The following is a 17,389-nucleotide window of genomic DNA, read 5'->3' on the forward strand; positions in this document are numbered from 1 at the left end:
CCTGTGTACTTCTGTCCATATCCTGTGTACTTCTGTCCATATCCTGTGTACTGTGTACTTCACACTAACAGGAAGTCCTCCACTCGAACACACTCCTCCTCTTTTATGAGTCTTTGGTCAGTGATGCTGAACTGGACTGCTGAACTCTAGGGCGTGTCTAGGGCGTGTCTAGGGCGTGTCTAGGGCGTGTCTAGGGCGTGTCTAGGGCGTGTCTAGGGCGTGTCTAGGGCGTGTCCAGTATGACATTGCCCTCCTTGTCCTTGATTCGGACACGTCCTGTGGCGTAGCACGTCTCCTGGCGACCGTCGCTGAAGAGAGTTTTGACGGTGCCGTCCGGGTACTCTCTGCGTTTGTACTGGGCCGTGTGCACCTCCCTCTGCCCCGAGATGAAGAGGATCTCCTTCCTCCCATCGCTGAAAACACACCACCCAAGAATGACTCACGGGTGGAGCTGTGGAGAGTAAAGGGAGACTCACGGGTGGAGCTGTGGGGGAGTAAAGGGAGACTCACGGGTGGAGCTGTGGGGGAGTAAAGGGAGACTCACGGGTGGAGCTGTGGAGAGTAAAGGGAGACTCACGGGTGGAGCTGTGGGGGAGTAAAGGGAGACTCACGGGTGGAGCTGTGGGGGAGTAAAGGGAGACTCACGGGTGGAGCGGTGGGGGAGTAAAGGGAGACTCACGGGTGGAGTTGTGGGGGAGTAAAGGGAGACTCACGGGTGGAGCTGTGGGGGAGTAAAGGGAGACTCACGGGTGGAGCTGTGGAGAGTAAAGGGAGACTCACGGGTGGAGCTGTGGGGGAGTAAAGGGAGACTCACGGGTGGAGCTGTGGAGAGTAAAGGGAGACTCACGGGTGGAGCTGTGGGGGAGTAAAGGGAGACTCACGGGTGGAGCGGTGGGGGAGTAAAGGGAGACTCACGGGTGGAGTTGTGGAGAGTAAAGGGAGACTCACGGGTGGAGCTGTGGGGGAGTAAAGGGAGACTCACGGGTGGAGCTGTGGAGAGTAAAGGGAGACTCACGGGTGGAGCTGTGGGGGAGTAAAGGGAGACTCACGGGTGGAGCTGTGGGGGAGTAAAGGGAGACTCACGGGTGGAGCTGTGGGGGAGTAAAGGGAGACTCACGGGTGGAGCTGTGGAGAGTAAAGGGAGACTCACGGGTGGAGCTGTGGAGAGTAAAGGGAGACTCACGGGTGGAGCTGTGGGGGAGTAAAGGGAGACTCACGGGTGGAGCTGTGGAGAGTAAAGGGAGACTCACGGGTGGAGCTGTGGAGAGTAAAGGGAGACTCACGGGTGGAGCTGTGGAGAGTAAAGGGAGACTCACGGGTGGAGCTGTGGGGGAGTAAAGGGAGACTCACGGGTGGAGCTGTGGAGAGTAAAGGGAGACTCACGGGTGGAGCTGTGGAGAGTAAAGGGAGACTCACGGGTGGAGCTGTGGAGAGTAAAGGGAGACTCACGGGTGGAGCTGTGGAGAGTAAAGGGAGACTCACGGGTGGAGCTGGATGATGGTGCCGTCGGTCAGAACACTTTCCTCTCGTCCGTCTGGAAACAGGTTCTTCAGCGTCTGGTCAGAAAATGTAATTTCCTTTCGACCGTCGGGGAAAAGTTTTTCTGTTGAAAACATGATTCTCTGAAGCGACAGTTTGTTCCAGTTACATTAAAGCTCAACTGGACAAACATCTCCAAGAATCTAATCCTTCACTTTTGTATTTGTCCAGGACATAAATATAACTCCACTTTACAACCACATATTCACAGAAAATATTGAATTACTATGATCAAGTATGTACTTGAGACTAAGACTGATCAGATAGTTACACGTTTGTCTATATTTTTGGTGAGGCCCCGGGGGAGCGTTAGCACTGGCCCCGGGACCCCGGGGGAGCGTTAGCATTGGCCCCGGGACCCCGGGGGAGCGTTAGCATTGGCCCCGGGGGAGCGTTAGCAAGCGTTAGCATTGGCCCCGGGGGAGCGTCAGCATTGGCCCCGGGGGAGCGTCAGCATTGGCCCCGGGGGAGCGTCAGCATTGGCCCCGGGGGAGCGTCAGCACTGGCCCCGGGGGAGCGTTAGCACTGGCCCCGGGACCCCGGGGAAGCGTTAGCACTGGCCCCGGGACCCCGGGGGAGCGTTAGCACTGGCCCCGGGACCCCGGGGGAGTGTTAGCACTGGCCCCGGGACCCCGGGGGAGCGTTAGCATTGGCCCCGGGACCCCGGGGCAGCGTTAGCATTAGCCCCGGGGGAGCATTAGCATTAGCGAGCCTCACCGGTCTGGTTGTTGGGGAAGTGCAGGACCTCCATGCCATCTGGGTAAGTGATGTGGGTGGTCTTGGCCTCAGCGTAGTAATAGATCTGAGACAAATACAAGAGTCACGATTCATGACTCTGATGGAATAAAATGTCTAGACAAGGACTTAATAACTAACACTGAGTGTTTATGGGACATTAATCACATGTGGAGCGTCTTGTGAACTTTTGACCCTGGACAAGGCTCTAAACTCTCCACCAGTAAAACAGGAGCGATGCAGAGAGAGCTCAGAGATGTTTTGCGACAGGCTGAATAAGACCTCTGCAACATTCTCTCAAACACTCTCTCCAACATTCTCTCCTCGCGTGAGTAAAATAACCGCCTCCTGTGTTGTTCTTGATTTTGGAATGTTTTGAGCTCAACTCTGACTCTCATTGGTCCAGCCACAGCTCTTCTCTTTAAAGGTCCCATAACATGCACAATGGACTTTTCAGAGCTTTTAACCTTCTTACTTTGCTATTTGTGCTTCATTTATGTCCTGAGTGTTTTTAGATTGATTCCTGCAGTGTTTAGCTTTAGTACAGACTATCTCCTTTCCTCCAATCTACAAACTGACGGGGGGTGGGGCAAGACCGCGTCATAATCACAGACACGCGTCACCCTCCCCCCTCTCCACCCCCCTCACCCTGCCGCCTCCCGCCCTCTTCCCCCCGGCTCCGCGCTGCTGTCTCCCTACAAGCCCATTCCAGAGTTTTTCTGCTTCGATTTACGAGGAAACACGGCTCAAAGAGGCTCAAAACTTCATGAATGATATCGCTCTCTTTACTATTATCACAATGGTGAAGGTTTATGTGGCAGTTGATGCAGCAGAACAGATATATCTATATATATCTATATATAGATATATATCTATATATCTATATATAGATATATATATAGATATAGATATATCTGTTCTGCGCACGCTGTAGAATCAACACGTTTTTATTCAGTCTCAAAGTAGACTCTTTCTTACTCACTCCGCGCTGCTCCGCGGAGCTTACAGCAGACAGCTCTGAGACTACGTCACGGGTGGGCGGGGCACACACACGCTCTGAGACTACGTCACGGGTGGGCGGGGCACACACACGCTCTGAGACTACGTCACGGGTGGGCGGGGCACACACGCTCTCTCTGAGACTACGTCACGGGTGGGCGGGGCACACACGCTCTGAGACTACGTCACGGGTGGGCGGGGCACACACGCTCTGAGACTACGTCACGGGTGGGCGGGGCACACACACGCTCTCTCTGAGACTACGTCACGGGTGGGCGGGGCACACACACGCTCTCTCTGAGACTACGTCACGGGTGGGCGGGGCACACACACGCTCTCTCTGAGACTACGTCACGGGTGGGCGGGGCACACACACGCTCTGAGACTACGTCACGGGTGGGCGGGGCACACACACGCTCTGAGACTACGTCACGGGTGGGCGGGGCACACACACGCTCTCTCTGAGACTACGTCACGGGTGGGCGGGGCACACACGCTCTGAGACTACGTCACGGGTGGGCGGGGCACACACGCTCTCTCTGAGACTACGTCACGGGTGGGCGGGGCACACACGCTCTGAGACTATGTCACGGGTGGGCGGGGCACACACGCTCTCTCTGAGACTACGTCACGGGTTGGGCGGGGGAGCCAGATGGCTCTTCACAAGGGTGGGGGCGAATATCAAACCAAGCCGTCTGCATTTCCGGGTTGGTGAGCGGGTCCAAGGTCTGGGTGATATTTCTGAACTATTATGTTAAGGGTGTTGCACAACAATTATTATTATCAATTATACACTTAGGATAGACTACCAAACGTGAACAAAAGCACGTTATGGCACCTTTAAGGTTTACTCTCACTACCACTAGGTTGATGGAAAAGACCTTTCACTCTGAGAGTGGTGTGACCAGTGTGACCCAATGTGACCCGATGTGACCCAGTGTGACCTGAACACCATGTGACCCAGTGTGACCAGAGTGACCTGAACACCATGTGACCCAGTGTGACCTGAACACCATGTGACCCAGTGTGACCTGAACACCATGTGACCCAGAGTGACCTGAACACCATGTGACCCAGTGTGACCTGAACACCATGTGACCCAGAGTGACCTGAACACCATGTGACCCAGTGTGACCCAGTGTGACCTGAACACCATATGACCCAGTGTGACCTGAACACCATGTGACCCAGTGTGACCTGAACACCATGTGACCCAGTGTGACCAGTGTGACCAGTGACCCAGTGTGACCTGAACACCATGTGACCCAGTGTGACCCAGTGTGACCTGAACACCATGTGACCTGAACACCATGTGACCCAGTGTGACCTGAACACCATGTGACCCAGTGTGACCTGAACACCATGTGACCCAGTGTGACCAGTGTGACCTGAACACCATGTGACCCAGAGTGACCTGAACACCATGTGACCCAGTGTGACCAGAACACCATGTGACCCAGTGTGACCTGAACACCATGTGACCCAGTGTGACCTGAACACCATGTGACCCAGTGTGACCTGAACACCATGTGACCCAGTGTGACCATGTGACCCAGTGTGACCTGAACACCATGTGACCCAGTGTGACCTGAACACCATGTGACCTGAACACCATGTGACCCAGTGTGACCTGAACACCATGTGACCCAGTGTGACCTGAACACCATGTGACCCAGTGTGACCAGTGTGACCTGAACACCATGTGACCCAGTGTGACCAGAACACCATGTGACCCAGTGTGACCTGAACACCATGTGACCCAGTGTGACCTGAACACCATGTGACCCAGTGTGACCAGTGTGACCAGTGACCCAGTGTGACCTGAACACCATGTGACCCAGTGTGACCTGAACACCATGTGACCCAGAGTGACCAGTGTGACCTGAACACCATGTGACCCAGTGTGACCTGAACACCATGTGACCCAGTGTGACCAGAACACCATGTGACCCAGTGTGACCTGAACACCATGTGACCCAGTGTGACCTGAACACCATGTGACCCAGTGTGACCTGAACACCATGTGACCCAGTGTGACCAGTGTGACCAGTGACCCAGTGTGACCTGAACACCATGTGACCCAGTGTGACCAGTGTGACCTGAACACCATGTGACCCAGAGTGACCTGAACACCATGTGACCTGAACACCATGTGACCCAGTGTGACCTGAACACCATGTGACCCAGTGTGACCTGAACACCATGTGACCCAGTGTGACCTGAACACCATGTGACCCAGAGTGACCTGAACACCATGTGACCCAGTGTGACCAGAACACCATGTGACCCAGTGTGACCTGAACACCATGTGACCCAGTGTGACCTGAACACCATGTGACCCAGTGTGACCAGTGACCCAGTGTGACCTGAACACCATGTGACCCAGTGTGACCAGTGTGACCTGAACACCATGTGACCCAGAGTGACCTGAACACCATGTGACCCAGTGTGACCAGAACACCATGTGACCCAGTGTGACCTGAACACCATGTGACCCAGTGTGACCTGAACACCATGTGACCCAGTGTGACCAGTGTGACCAGTGACCCAGTGTGACCTGAACACCATGTGACCCAGTGTGACCTGAACACCATGTGACCCAGTGTGACCTGAACACCATGTGACCCAGTGTGACCAGTGTGACCAGTGACCCAGTGTGACCTGAACACCATGTGACCCAGTGTGACCTGAACACCATGTGACCCAGTGTGACCAGTGACCCAGTGTGACCTGAACACCATGTGACCCAGTGTGACCAGTGTGACCTGAACACCATGTGACCCAGAGTGACCTGAACACCATGTGACCCAGTGTGACCAGAAGTGACCTGAACACCATGTGACCCAGTGTGACCTGAACACCATGTGACCCAGTGTGACCTGAACACCATGTGACCCAGTGTGACCAGTGTGACCAGTGACCCAGTGTGACCTGAACACCATGTGACCCAGTGTGACCTGAACACCATGTGACCCAGAGTGACCTGAACACCATGTGACCCAGTGTGACCAGAACACCATGTGACCTGAACACCATGTGACCCAGTGTGACCTGAACACCATGTGACCCAGTGTGACCTGAACACCATGTGACCCAGTGTGACCAGTGTGACCAGTGACCCAGTGTGACCTGAACACCATGTGACCCAGTGTGACCAGTGTGACCAGTGTGAATGTGGCAGCTCCTGTTTGTATCAGACAAATTTGGTCTGATACAAACAGTTGCCATTTGGAGCATCTTCGTCCTCTTCGTCCTCTCTGCAGGAGAGAGGGTCGAAAGATGCAACAGATTCAAACAAAGCAAGGATATAATGCAATTTACTATTGCGTTCAAGTATGTATATTACTTTAAGTATGAGTAAATGGTACTGAAAATATATTTTAGTTTTACTATGTTTGTTGAAGAGAGAGAGAGGGACTTTGTAGCACAAAACAAAGGTGAATGAACAAGTGAAGAGGAAGCAGAAAAGAGAAGGCCTCGCATCTGTCTTCTTCTGTGTGAGAGAAGAACGTGGTGGTGAGACAAAGATCTGATTCGGTAAGACATACAGACAGTCATATATGACTGATGTCTTACAGTCATATATGATATGACTGTAAGACGACATCAGGATCAAGAGATGTTTGACATTACTTTTATATTGACTGGATGCTGGGAAAGGTGGGACCCCATAAACCATGTCCAGAAGACCTTATAAACCACATATGCCAGTACAGGTTTCCGTGCGTGTGTGTGTATGTGTATGTGTATGTGTATGTGTATGTGTATGTGTGTGTGTGTGTGTGTGTGTGTGTGTGTGTGTGTGTGTGTGTGTGTGTGTGTGTGTGTGTGTGTGTGTGTGTGTGTGTGTGTGTGTGTGTGTGTGTGTGTGTGTGTGTGTGTGTGTGTGTGTATGTATGTATGTATGTATGTATGTATGTATGTATATATATATATATGTGTGTGTGTGTGTATATATATATATATGTGTGTGTGTATATATGTGTGTATGTGTGTGTATATATGTGTGTATGTGTGTGTGTATATGTGTGTATATATGTGTGTATGTGTGTGTGTGAATATATATGTGTGTGTGTATATATGTGTGTGTGTGTGTGTGTGTATGTGATAAAATTTGAATATATGATTATATTTCTGTGATGTATTTTATCTGCATAATAGTATATTATCTGCATCATTAGTCTCAGAGAAAAAATGGGTGTGTGACAGCATTTGTTTGTGAAGGTATCGTAAAGATGGAGCAGGAATGTTTACTCTCCAAGGGAGGGGGTGTGACAGCCCAGAGGAGTTTGGGTAATGTTTACCCAAGGCTTGATCTCTAGGAAAAATACCAGCTGTAAAACAAGTGACTTGATGTGAAGCTGACCAATGAGAAATGTGACCCGCCTATTCCAGAATATCTAATAAAACCAACCTGCATGGGAAAAAACGGGGTGAGACGCAGGAGGATCACGCAGGCTGCGTACAACAGCCTACGTGATCAGTCCCGGCGTTTTCTCCCAAGCTTGCCATACAAATGTCTGATATTTCTGTGTCGTTTCGAGGCCGCCCATCGCACCTCATTCTCCGCGAGGAGAGCGCGTTGTGTCGAGGCAGCAGGAGAACACAGGCGACAAAGAAGGTCAGACAAAACTTTGTGTGTGAAAGAGTTAGCCATAAAACGTTTAATGCATTAGTTTGATAGTTCTGAAAAATATCGTTGGTGGATGCCCAGTTTAGTATTACTGTGAAATAATGTAGGCTTTTTTGCCCAGTTTGATATTACTGAGGAGATATTGTAGGCTTATGGACGAGATAAGTTTCTCACATAAGCAGGGAGTTTGATATTGCTGGAAAAATATTGGTTGGCTTTATGTAGATAAGTTTCTCACATAAAGGAAGTTATGATGCCTTACGCCGAGTTGTTACTGACATAAAGATGAGTGAATGTAAGTGCTGTGCACGAGCGAAGTAAGTAAGAGAGAAGTGTGAATGTGTGAATGAGGATTAATAAGTGATTCACTAACAAGTGTGAATCACAATTAATCATACAAGGGTCACAAGGCGTTATTCTGAGAGATCTAAAATTTGTAGTCACGGGTGAATCATTAAACACCACGTTTATGTCCGGAGGGATCTAATAAGGAATTTTCTCTAGAAGCTTGACATTGACCGTGACTGTAAAGCAAGTAGCATTTCTCTCAGACGACCGAGACCACATAATGCCAAAATTATCACCCCAAACTGTAAAAAGAAAAGTCATGAGAGGATTTTGGAGGGAGACTTCCAGTGTGCTCAGATGACGTGGCAGAGAGGGGGAGATAAGGGGGGTCAAGAACACAGGAGAATGGGGAGAAAGCAGTTCAGAGGACGCTCTGAACGTGAATGAATTAGGCGAACTAAACCCAGCTGGTTTAAATTTTAGTATTAGAACAAATTTAAGGGTTTTGTTTTGATTGACAAGAATCAATTATAAAGATTGTATTAAATTTGATAAGAGATGAAGATGAATTCAGATTTTTATAGATGGCCAATATTTTGGGGAATATGATCACAGACAAGACACTTCCTGTCCCAGACATAGAAAAACAAAAGTTGTGTTTTTACGGTATCGTGTTTTTTGAGTGCACAGAACAAAGCTATGTTTTGTTTTGCTTTATTTTTGGACTTGACAAAATTATCTTTTTGGACTTAATGCATGACTAGATGAAAGTACAGGACGAAAAGACAGAAGTGTTTTTAAATTTAGGATCAAATGCCAGGCATGGGCCTGGAAGTGATAATATGGGTAAATGAGTGACTACTGATGTTTTTGGACATAGGAGTAGAACGGGCAGTAAGTAAAGTGATAGTAAAAGTTATATCAGTAACTTATTTATTTGTATTATCATGAGGAAACCTCGTATTGCGATGTAGACGTAAGTGAGGGAATAAGTTAAATAGTGACATCCAATGTCCTCCTTGGAAAGACATGACTGTGTGTCATTAACTAGGGCAATTGACGCAGAAGTGGGGGGACATGGGAGGACACCAAGTCATAAAAGATAGTCAGAGATAAGGGGCTATTGACTGGGAAATAATTTGGGGCGAGGACTCAGGATGGAGCAGATGTTGTTATCTTTACGGTTCACAGGGACACCAACGGCAACACCTCAGGGGGGGTTGACTGATGAGTAATAGGAAAAAGTTAACATTAACAGGGAAAGAATGACATTCTAAAGTAAATACCTGAAGGATTGTTGAGATTCAATCAAGAATTGAATAGATTTAAATTAGACAATATCATCTAAAATTAGACGCTATAGGAGTTATGAAAACCAGTGATAACAGGACTTAAACATTATAGGACTCAGGACGGAGGCAAGAGATGGTTAGACTACAAGAAAGAGAGAAAGGAAAAGCAGGTTACAAGTGAGGGTAAGAGTAAGTGAAAAGAGAGAAAGAAAAAGCAGGTTTAGAAATTTGGAAATGGGTGTTTCCTCCGTTACAGAGAGGAAGACAGAGAGACAGAGAGGGGAAGACAGAGAGGAAGATGATGCGATACAAAGAAAAGACAAGAAAGTAGGCAATTACAAGGGGGACCCCAGGTTGATAAAAGAGATGTGCCTTATGTACAAGGGGAAGGTTTAGAATCATTTAGATTTTTTTTATACACATGTAGACTTGCTAGAACAAACTAATACACAATGTTTGTAAAGCACCACATGAGCAGGTGTGAGAGATGGAGTTTGAAACTCACCTGAAGCACATATAGAAGATTAACACATATTACATTAGAGGTGTGACCTTATTCAGGCCACGCCCACAGAGGAGATGTGAACTGACCCTTATGGCCAGCTCAACGGGGGAATTATTGAGATAATTATTATTTTATGTATTTGAATCACACACACACACACACACACACACACACACACACACACACACACACACACACACACACACACACACACACACACACACACACACACACACACACACACACACACACACACACACACACACACACACACACACACACACACACACACACACACACACACACACACACACACACACACACACACACACACACACACACACACACACACACACACACACACACACACACACACACACACACACACACACACACACACACACACACACACACACACACACACACACACACACACACACAAATGGTGGTAAAACAGATAGGTTTGGCAGACACACAGGGTGGGGGCCCGGCGCCTTGGAGGGAGGGGCTCAGCCAGGGATGTGAGCACTGAACTGTGAAAGGACTGAGGTGATATTGCGGAGTTGGAGTGACAGACACAATTCCATCTCTCCCTTGATTACATCCTGGATTAGTGAACGTTGTAAACTATCTGGATTATTGAATTTTCTTTAAATGTAGAAGTTTGAGAAATGGGCAAGGCCAAAATTGTAAACAAGAAAACTGTTTGAAATACACTGAACTGTCGAAAAGACTTTGTTTATCACCGCAGCAAGAACGTGTTGGAGATGTGGTGTTTACAGAGACGAGCCAAGTGGACAAGCAAAGTGGACGGAGCCACACACCGACCAGGGGAGGACGAGATCATGGGTGCAGCAGACAACACAGCGGCAGATCCATAACATCGCAGACGCAGGACTTCGTTTGTATGAGTTTTGTCCAGAGTCTACGGTAGAGTACAATACTCTGCTACGATGAACGAGAGCCAGAGGCTACGGTGCGCAGAGTACCATACTCTGTGAAAAGAATCAACGAGTTATCGTCATCACTAATATGGGTGCTGAACACCTGTATTATGCACCGGACAATCGGGACAATCGATCAACATACACAACTGTGTATACCGGTAAAAGGGGAAATAGAGGGAAGAAAATAAGTGATCAACTTGATGAAAGGTTATGAAATGCGTAATGTGAAATGTATAATTGACATGACAGAGGCTGAAGAAACACAATGGCATATTACACCACAGCCACCGTTGTTTACACTAACTAAGAGAGTTTTTTATCTGCTACAACATCACTACATGCAATGTTCATGAGATTATGAATTGAGATGGGAAATGTACCAGTTCATATGTGTCATAGGTGTGACCGAAGCGAGCAGCGGGAGGAGGTCTCTTAAGAAACCAAACGAGGACGTATGGTGATGTGGGGACACAGTGCTGAGAGGACGTATGGTGATGTGGGGACACAGTGCTGAGAGGACGTATGGTGATGTGGGGACACAGTGCGGGGACACAGTGCTGAGAGGACGTATGGTGGTGTGGGGACACAGTGCTGAGAGGACGTATGGTGGTGTGGGGACACAGTGCTGAGAGGACGTATGGTGGTGTGGGGACACAGTGCTGAGAGGACGTATGGTGATGTGGGGACACAGTGCTGAGAGGACGTATGGTGATGTGGGGACACAGTGCTGAGAGGACGTATGGTGGTGTGGGGACACAGTGCTGAGAGGACGTATGGTGATGTGGGGACACAGTGCTGAGAGGACGTATGGTGATGTGGGGACACAGTGCTGAGAGGACGTATGGTGATGTGGGGACACAGTGCTGAGAGGACGTATGGTGATGTGGGGACACAGTGCTGAGAGGACGTATGGTGGTGTGGGGACACAGTGCTGAGAGGACGTATGGTGATGTGGGGACACAGTGCTGAGAGGACGTATGGTGATGTGGGGACACAGTGCTGAGAGGACGTATGGTGATGTGGGGACACAGTGCTGAGAGGACGTATGGTGATGTGGGGACACAGTGCTGAGAGGACGTATGGTGATGTGGGGACACAGTGCTGAGAGGACGTATGGTGATGTGGGGACACAGTGCTGAGAGGACGTATGGTGATGTGGGGACACTTGTGCCTATGTATCCCTTTTGTGGCCAGCCATGGTCATAACAAAGACCAACATCACCCAGAACCATACCGCAGGGTCAAGGTCGAGAGGTTAGTGGACGGTCTGGTCCCAGCAGCACCTGATACTACGTATTTGATTCTATCTTTACGTCATAAGGCGCTGGTACAGCTGGCAGCCCGGTGTAAACGCTCTCTCGTCTTTCTCACACTTATTGTGCTTTATCTCCTATATTTTGTAAATATAGTTAGTATATTTTTTCTATTTTACTGTACGATAGGGACACGCGCTGGAATAGTTTTTTAATTCAACTGTTTTTGACTTTTTTCGGCTGGATTTGAGCGTTTTTCGTTGCGTTCGTTGTGTTGTTGTGACGTGAGCTAGCTCCGAGCGAGCCCACCAGTCCCCCCCCCGCGCCCTCCGGCCGCGCTAAAGTACGGCGTGTCGTCGGTACACGTTTATATACACGTTTATATGAAAGAGGAACTTCACGAACGATCGGGACACGCACTGGAATCGCTTTAAATTAACTTGTTTTGACTTCATTCGGCTGGATTGAGTGTTTTCGTCGTGTCGTGGCGATGTGTCTTGGCTCCGCCCCCCGGCTCCGGCACCGGCCGCGTTTCCACAAAGGAGAAACTCATGAAACTGCGGAGAACTGTCGTCTTACCCGGAGATCGTCACGTTATCCCGTCGCAATACTGACCTAACCTAATACTGATGTGCAATTCTGTCGTATGTGCAATTGCTGTTGGAATTCATGTGCAATCTATGTGCTGTCGTGACACATATTCATGTGCAATTACTGTCGGGATCACATGCAATGGTATTTATGTATTTATGTATTTATTTGTCTATGGGAGTTTTTATTTATTTATAGGAGATCTTCTACTGAAAGTGTTTTTCAGACTTCCTATAAGTGATCTGTTCTTCTGGATCTACCTCTGGATCTACCTGCGTTGCACCAATGAAATTTCCCCATGTGGGACAATAAAGGAATATCTTATCTTATCTTATCTATTGGGGTGTCCAGAGGTCCCTGACGAGTCAAACTGACCAGAGAGCAGCAGGTTTAAGGGCCTTCCGCTTGTACTTCTATATTTCCCATCACACCGCTCAAAATTATAGACAGAATAAATTGTCTGTTTGTCAAATTACAGAGATTGACCAATCTGACTCAAAATTTAGGACAGTAATGCAGTAGAAATGTTGTGGGCCGAGAGAAAAGGAGTTTGTTCAATGTTGAGAAATGTGAATAACCTTTTGAGTGTAAAAGTGTCATTTTAACAACAATATGAAAGACATGTTGAAAACTAAAAAGAGTAATGTGTTTGGCATATGAGACAGTGACTAATGCTTTGATAAACAGGAGACAAATGTGATAAAATGTGAATATGATTATATTTCTGTGATGTATTTTATCTGCATAATAGTATATTATCTGCATCATTAGTCAGAGAAAAACGGCATGTGACAAACTGTGTTTGTGGGGGGTTGTAAAGATGGGCCAAAGAATGTTAGCCCAGAGGGGTTTGGGTAAACATTACCCAGGCTTTATCTCTACGGAAAATACCAACTGTGTAAAAGACAAGTGCCTTGATGTGAAGCTGACTAATGAGAAATGTGACCCGCCTATTCCAGAATATCTAATAAAACCAACCTGCATGAGAAAAAACGGGGTGAGACGCAGGAGGATCACGCAGGCTGCGTACAACAGCCTGCGTGATCAGTCCCGGCGTTTTCTCCCAAGCTTGCCACACAAATGTCTGATATTTCTGTGTCGTTTCATATTCTAAGTTGAATTGTGTTCTCTATGTGTTACGGAATAGCATTGTCTGATTTCTTGACAGTGTGTATATGTGTATATGTGTGTGTGTGTATATGCGTGTGTGTGTGTGTGTGTGTGTGTATATATATATGTGTGTGTGTGTGTGTGTGTGTATATGCGTGTGTGTGTGTATATGTGTGTGTGTGTGTATGCGTGTGTGTGTATATATATGTGTGTGTGTGTGTGTGTGTATATGTGTGTGTTTGTATATGTGTGTGTGTGTGTGTGTGTATATATATGTGTGTGTGTGTGTGTGTATGTGTGTGTGTGTGTGTGTGTGTTCTCACCACTCTCTGGTCGGCTGTCATCTCTTTGGTGTCTCCATTGAAGAATGTGATCTTGAGCGTTTGCCCGTCACATGAAACCTCCTTCTTGGTGCCGTTGGGGAAGACTATGAGACGTCCTCCACTGGACGCCTGTGCCACCTGTGCCACCTGTGCCGCCTGTGCCGCCTGAGCAGGCACACCCAGCTCACATAGCAGGACCTCCTTGTGTAGCCTCCTCTCACAGTCTTGTGCTGGGTGTGGCTCTGACAGGGTGTCATCGAGGGAGCACCCAGGGGCCTCTTTAGGGCTAAGGCTGGACTGGTTCTGCTCTTCAGGCTCATTCTCCTGGACTGTTCCCACTGTCAGAGACGTCCTCCTCAGACTGCTCTTGATTCCTCAAAGAATCAGACACAATGTACAGTAGGTGAGCAGCTCCATCATCTGTCACTGCTGCATGTGGACAACAAAAACCTCCAGAAAAACATCACATTATATTAGTTCATATTTGTTTCACTCTATCCAAAGAGCTAAACTTGCCTTAATTAAAAATAGTATTGTTTATTTAAAGTCGTAATGGACGATTTTTTGCTAATTTGAGAACTCGAGCAGAAGTGCGCATGTCTAGGGGCCTAGAGCTGACAGGGACCTAGAGCTGACAGGGACCTAGAGCTGACAGGGACCTATAGCTGACAGGGACCTATAGCTGAAAGAAATGAAGGATATAGCGACAATAGCTGCCTCTGACTTGAATGGAGGCTTGAGTCACTGTCCAGTACATGTGGTTGGCGCAGCGCTCTACAGCACAAGAAGTACAGCATGTCCTTAGGGTCCTGAGTGGGACTTTTTTAAAGAGAAATGAGAGTTCCGTTTGGCATACCTTTTGTCCCCACGGTTCCCCCTGGAGCAGACGCCCTGCGGCTCCCTCTAGTGGCCAATGCAGGAGGGCAGTACAGAGGAGTCTGAGCACAGAGAAGAAGAAGTCACACCTCCTCTGGTGTCACTCAGAGATGAGGACTTGGACCTCTGGAGGTGTTTTCTCATTGACCATGAACTAGTGTTTCTATGTTTCCTCTGTAGAAGCTGATGTGCCACAAAGTCATGTCACATGTCACTTCAGACAGCAGTATTACCCTCTGGACCGTGTGTGTGGGTCAGAGTGAGGACGCTCTGGACCGTGTGTGTGGGTCAGAGTGAGGACGCTCTGGACCGTGTGTGTGGGTCAGAGTGAGGACGCTCTGGACCGTGTGTGTGGGTCAGAGTGAGGACGCTCTGGACCGTGTGTGTGGGTCAGAGTGAGGACGCTCTGGACCGTGTGTGTGGGTCAGAGTGAGGACGCTCTGGACCGTGTGTGTGGGTCAGAGTGAGGACGCTCTGGACCGTGTGTGGGTCAGAGTGAGGACGCTCTGGACCGTGTGTGTGGGTCAGAGTGAGGACGCTCTGGACCGTGTGTGTGGGTCAGAGTGAGGACGCTCTGGACCGTGTGTGTGGGTCAGAGTGAGGACGCTCTGGACCGTGTGTGTGGGTCAGAGTGAGGACGCTCTGGACCGTGTGTGTGGGTCAGAGTGAGGACGCTCTGGACCGTGTGTGTGGGTCAGAGTGAGGACGCTCTGGACCGTGTGTGTGGGTCAGAGTGAGGACGCACTGATTGGCTGCTCTGAGCACTGATTGGCTGCTCTGAGCACTGATTGGCTGCTCTGAGCACTGATTGGCTGCTCTGAGCACTGATTGGCTGCTCGTCTGAAATGCTCTTCTCCATGTCTGATTGGATGCTGGCTCTCATTGGTTATTTCTGTTCAGTGGGAAAGTGTGTGCACGTCTCAGTGGAGGACAAAAACTCCTGCCATGGACACAATAAATGGATCTACACTCACCGGCCACTTTATTAGGTACATTATTAGGTATTAGGTATCCTTCGTGATATAGATTCAACAAGGCACTGGAAACATTCCTCAGAGTTTGGTCCATATGGACATAGCATCAGGTAGTAGATTTATTGGCTGCACATTAATGATGCAAATCTCCCGTTCCACCACATCCCAAAGGTGCTCCTCTATTGGACTGAGATCTGGAGACTGTGGAGGCCATTTGAGTGAACTCATTGTCATGTTCAAGAAACCAGTTTGAGAGGATTCGTGCTTTATGACATGGCGCGTTATCCTGCTGGAAGTACCATCAGAAGACTGTGGTCATAAAGGGATGGACATGGTCAGCAACAATACTCAAGTTTTGACACGATGCTCAATTGGTTCTAAGGGGCCCAAAGTGTGCCAAGAAAATATCCCCCACACCATTGAACCACCAGCACCAGCCTGAACCGCTGATACAAGCAGGATGGATCCTGCTTTCATGTTGTTTACGCCAAATTCTGACCCGACCATCCGAATGTCGCCGCAGAAATCGAGTCTCATCAGACCAGGCTCCTTTTTCCAATCTTCTATTGTTCAATTTTGGTGATCCTGTGGGAATTGTAGCCTCAGTTTCCTGTTCTTAGCTGACAGGTGTGGCCCCCAGAGTGGCCCCCGGTGTGGCCCCCGGTGTGGTCTTCTGCTGCTGTAGCCCGTCCGCCTCAAAGTTGGACGTGTTGTGCGTTCAGAGATGCTCCTCTGCAAACCTCGGTTGTAACGAGTGGTTATGTGAGTTACTGTTGCCTTTCTATCAGCTGAAACCAGTCTGGCCATTCTCCACTGACCTCTGACATCAACAAGGCATTTGCACCCACAGAACTGCCACTCACTGGATATTTTCTCTTTTTCTGACCATTCTCTGTAAACCCTAGAGATGGTTGTGCGTGAAAATCCCAGATGATCAGCAGTTTCTGAAATACTCAGACCTCGTCTGGCACCAACAACCAACGTTCTGACCCTCTGACCTGCAGCAGATCCTCTTGACCAGGTCTACAGCCTAAATCAGGCATGTCCAAACTACGGCCCGGGGGCCAAATGCGGCCCTCAGACTCATTTCTGTTGGCCCTCCGGCTTCCTGCTGTTGGTCCAAACAACAAAAAGTAGAATTTTTACTTTAACATTTGGAAACATTCAAGCATTGTGATGTTATACAACCTAATATTAATGTTCCAAGTCTTATTAAAGGTGTGGAGGCTCATCGAAACAATATCAAATGCAAAACTTAACTTTAATAAGTAACAATTCGACATTGTCAGGTTGTTTGTGGCCCTCTGCTGCGTATAAGTTTCAA

At 48.6% G+C, this 17,389-nt stretch overlaps 1 protein-coding gene across 1 annotated transcript in view; it reads right to left on the reverse strand.

Annotated features, from left to right (window-relative positions):
* Window positions 1–203: 203 nt before the first annotated feature.
* cpap (centrosome assembly and centriole elongation protein) overlaps window positions 204–17,389 on the reverse strand; it is a 77,367-nt gene continuing 60,181 nt past the window's right edge. Inside the window, exons 11-15 of the mRNA XM_072444147.1 lie at window positions 15,072–15,162; window positions 14,216–14,589; window positions 2,257–2,341; window positions 1,483–1,603; window positions 204–413 (exon numbers count right to left, since the gene is read on the reverse strand). Of these exons, the coding sequence (XP_072300248.1) occupies window positions 224–413; window positions 1,483–1,603; window positions 2,257–2,341; window positions 14,216–14,589; window positions 15,072–15,162 (861 nt within the window). The 3' untranslated portion in view covers window positions 204–223. The remainder of the gene's footprint in view (window positions 414–1,482; window positions 1,604–2,256; window positions 2,342–14,215; window positions 14,590–15,071; window positions 15,163–17,389) is intronic.

Source organism: Eucyclogobius newberryi, unplaced genomic scaffold, assembly GCF_026437365.1.
Source record: "Eucyclogobius newberryi isolate DKJ021-1_F unplaced genomic scaffold, fEucNew1.0.hap1 SCAF_14, whole genome shotgun sequence".
Taxonomy (NCBI): domain Eukaryota; kingdom Metazoa; phylum Chordata; class Actinopteri; order Gobiiformes; family Gobiidae; genus Eucyclogobius; species Eucyclogobius newberryi.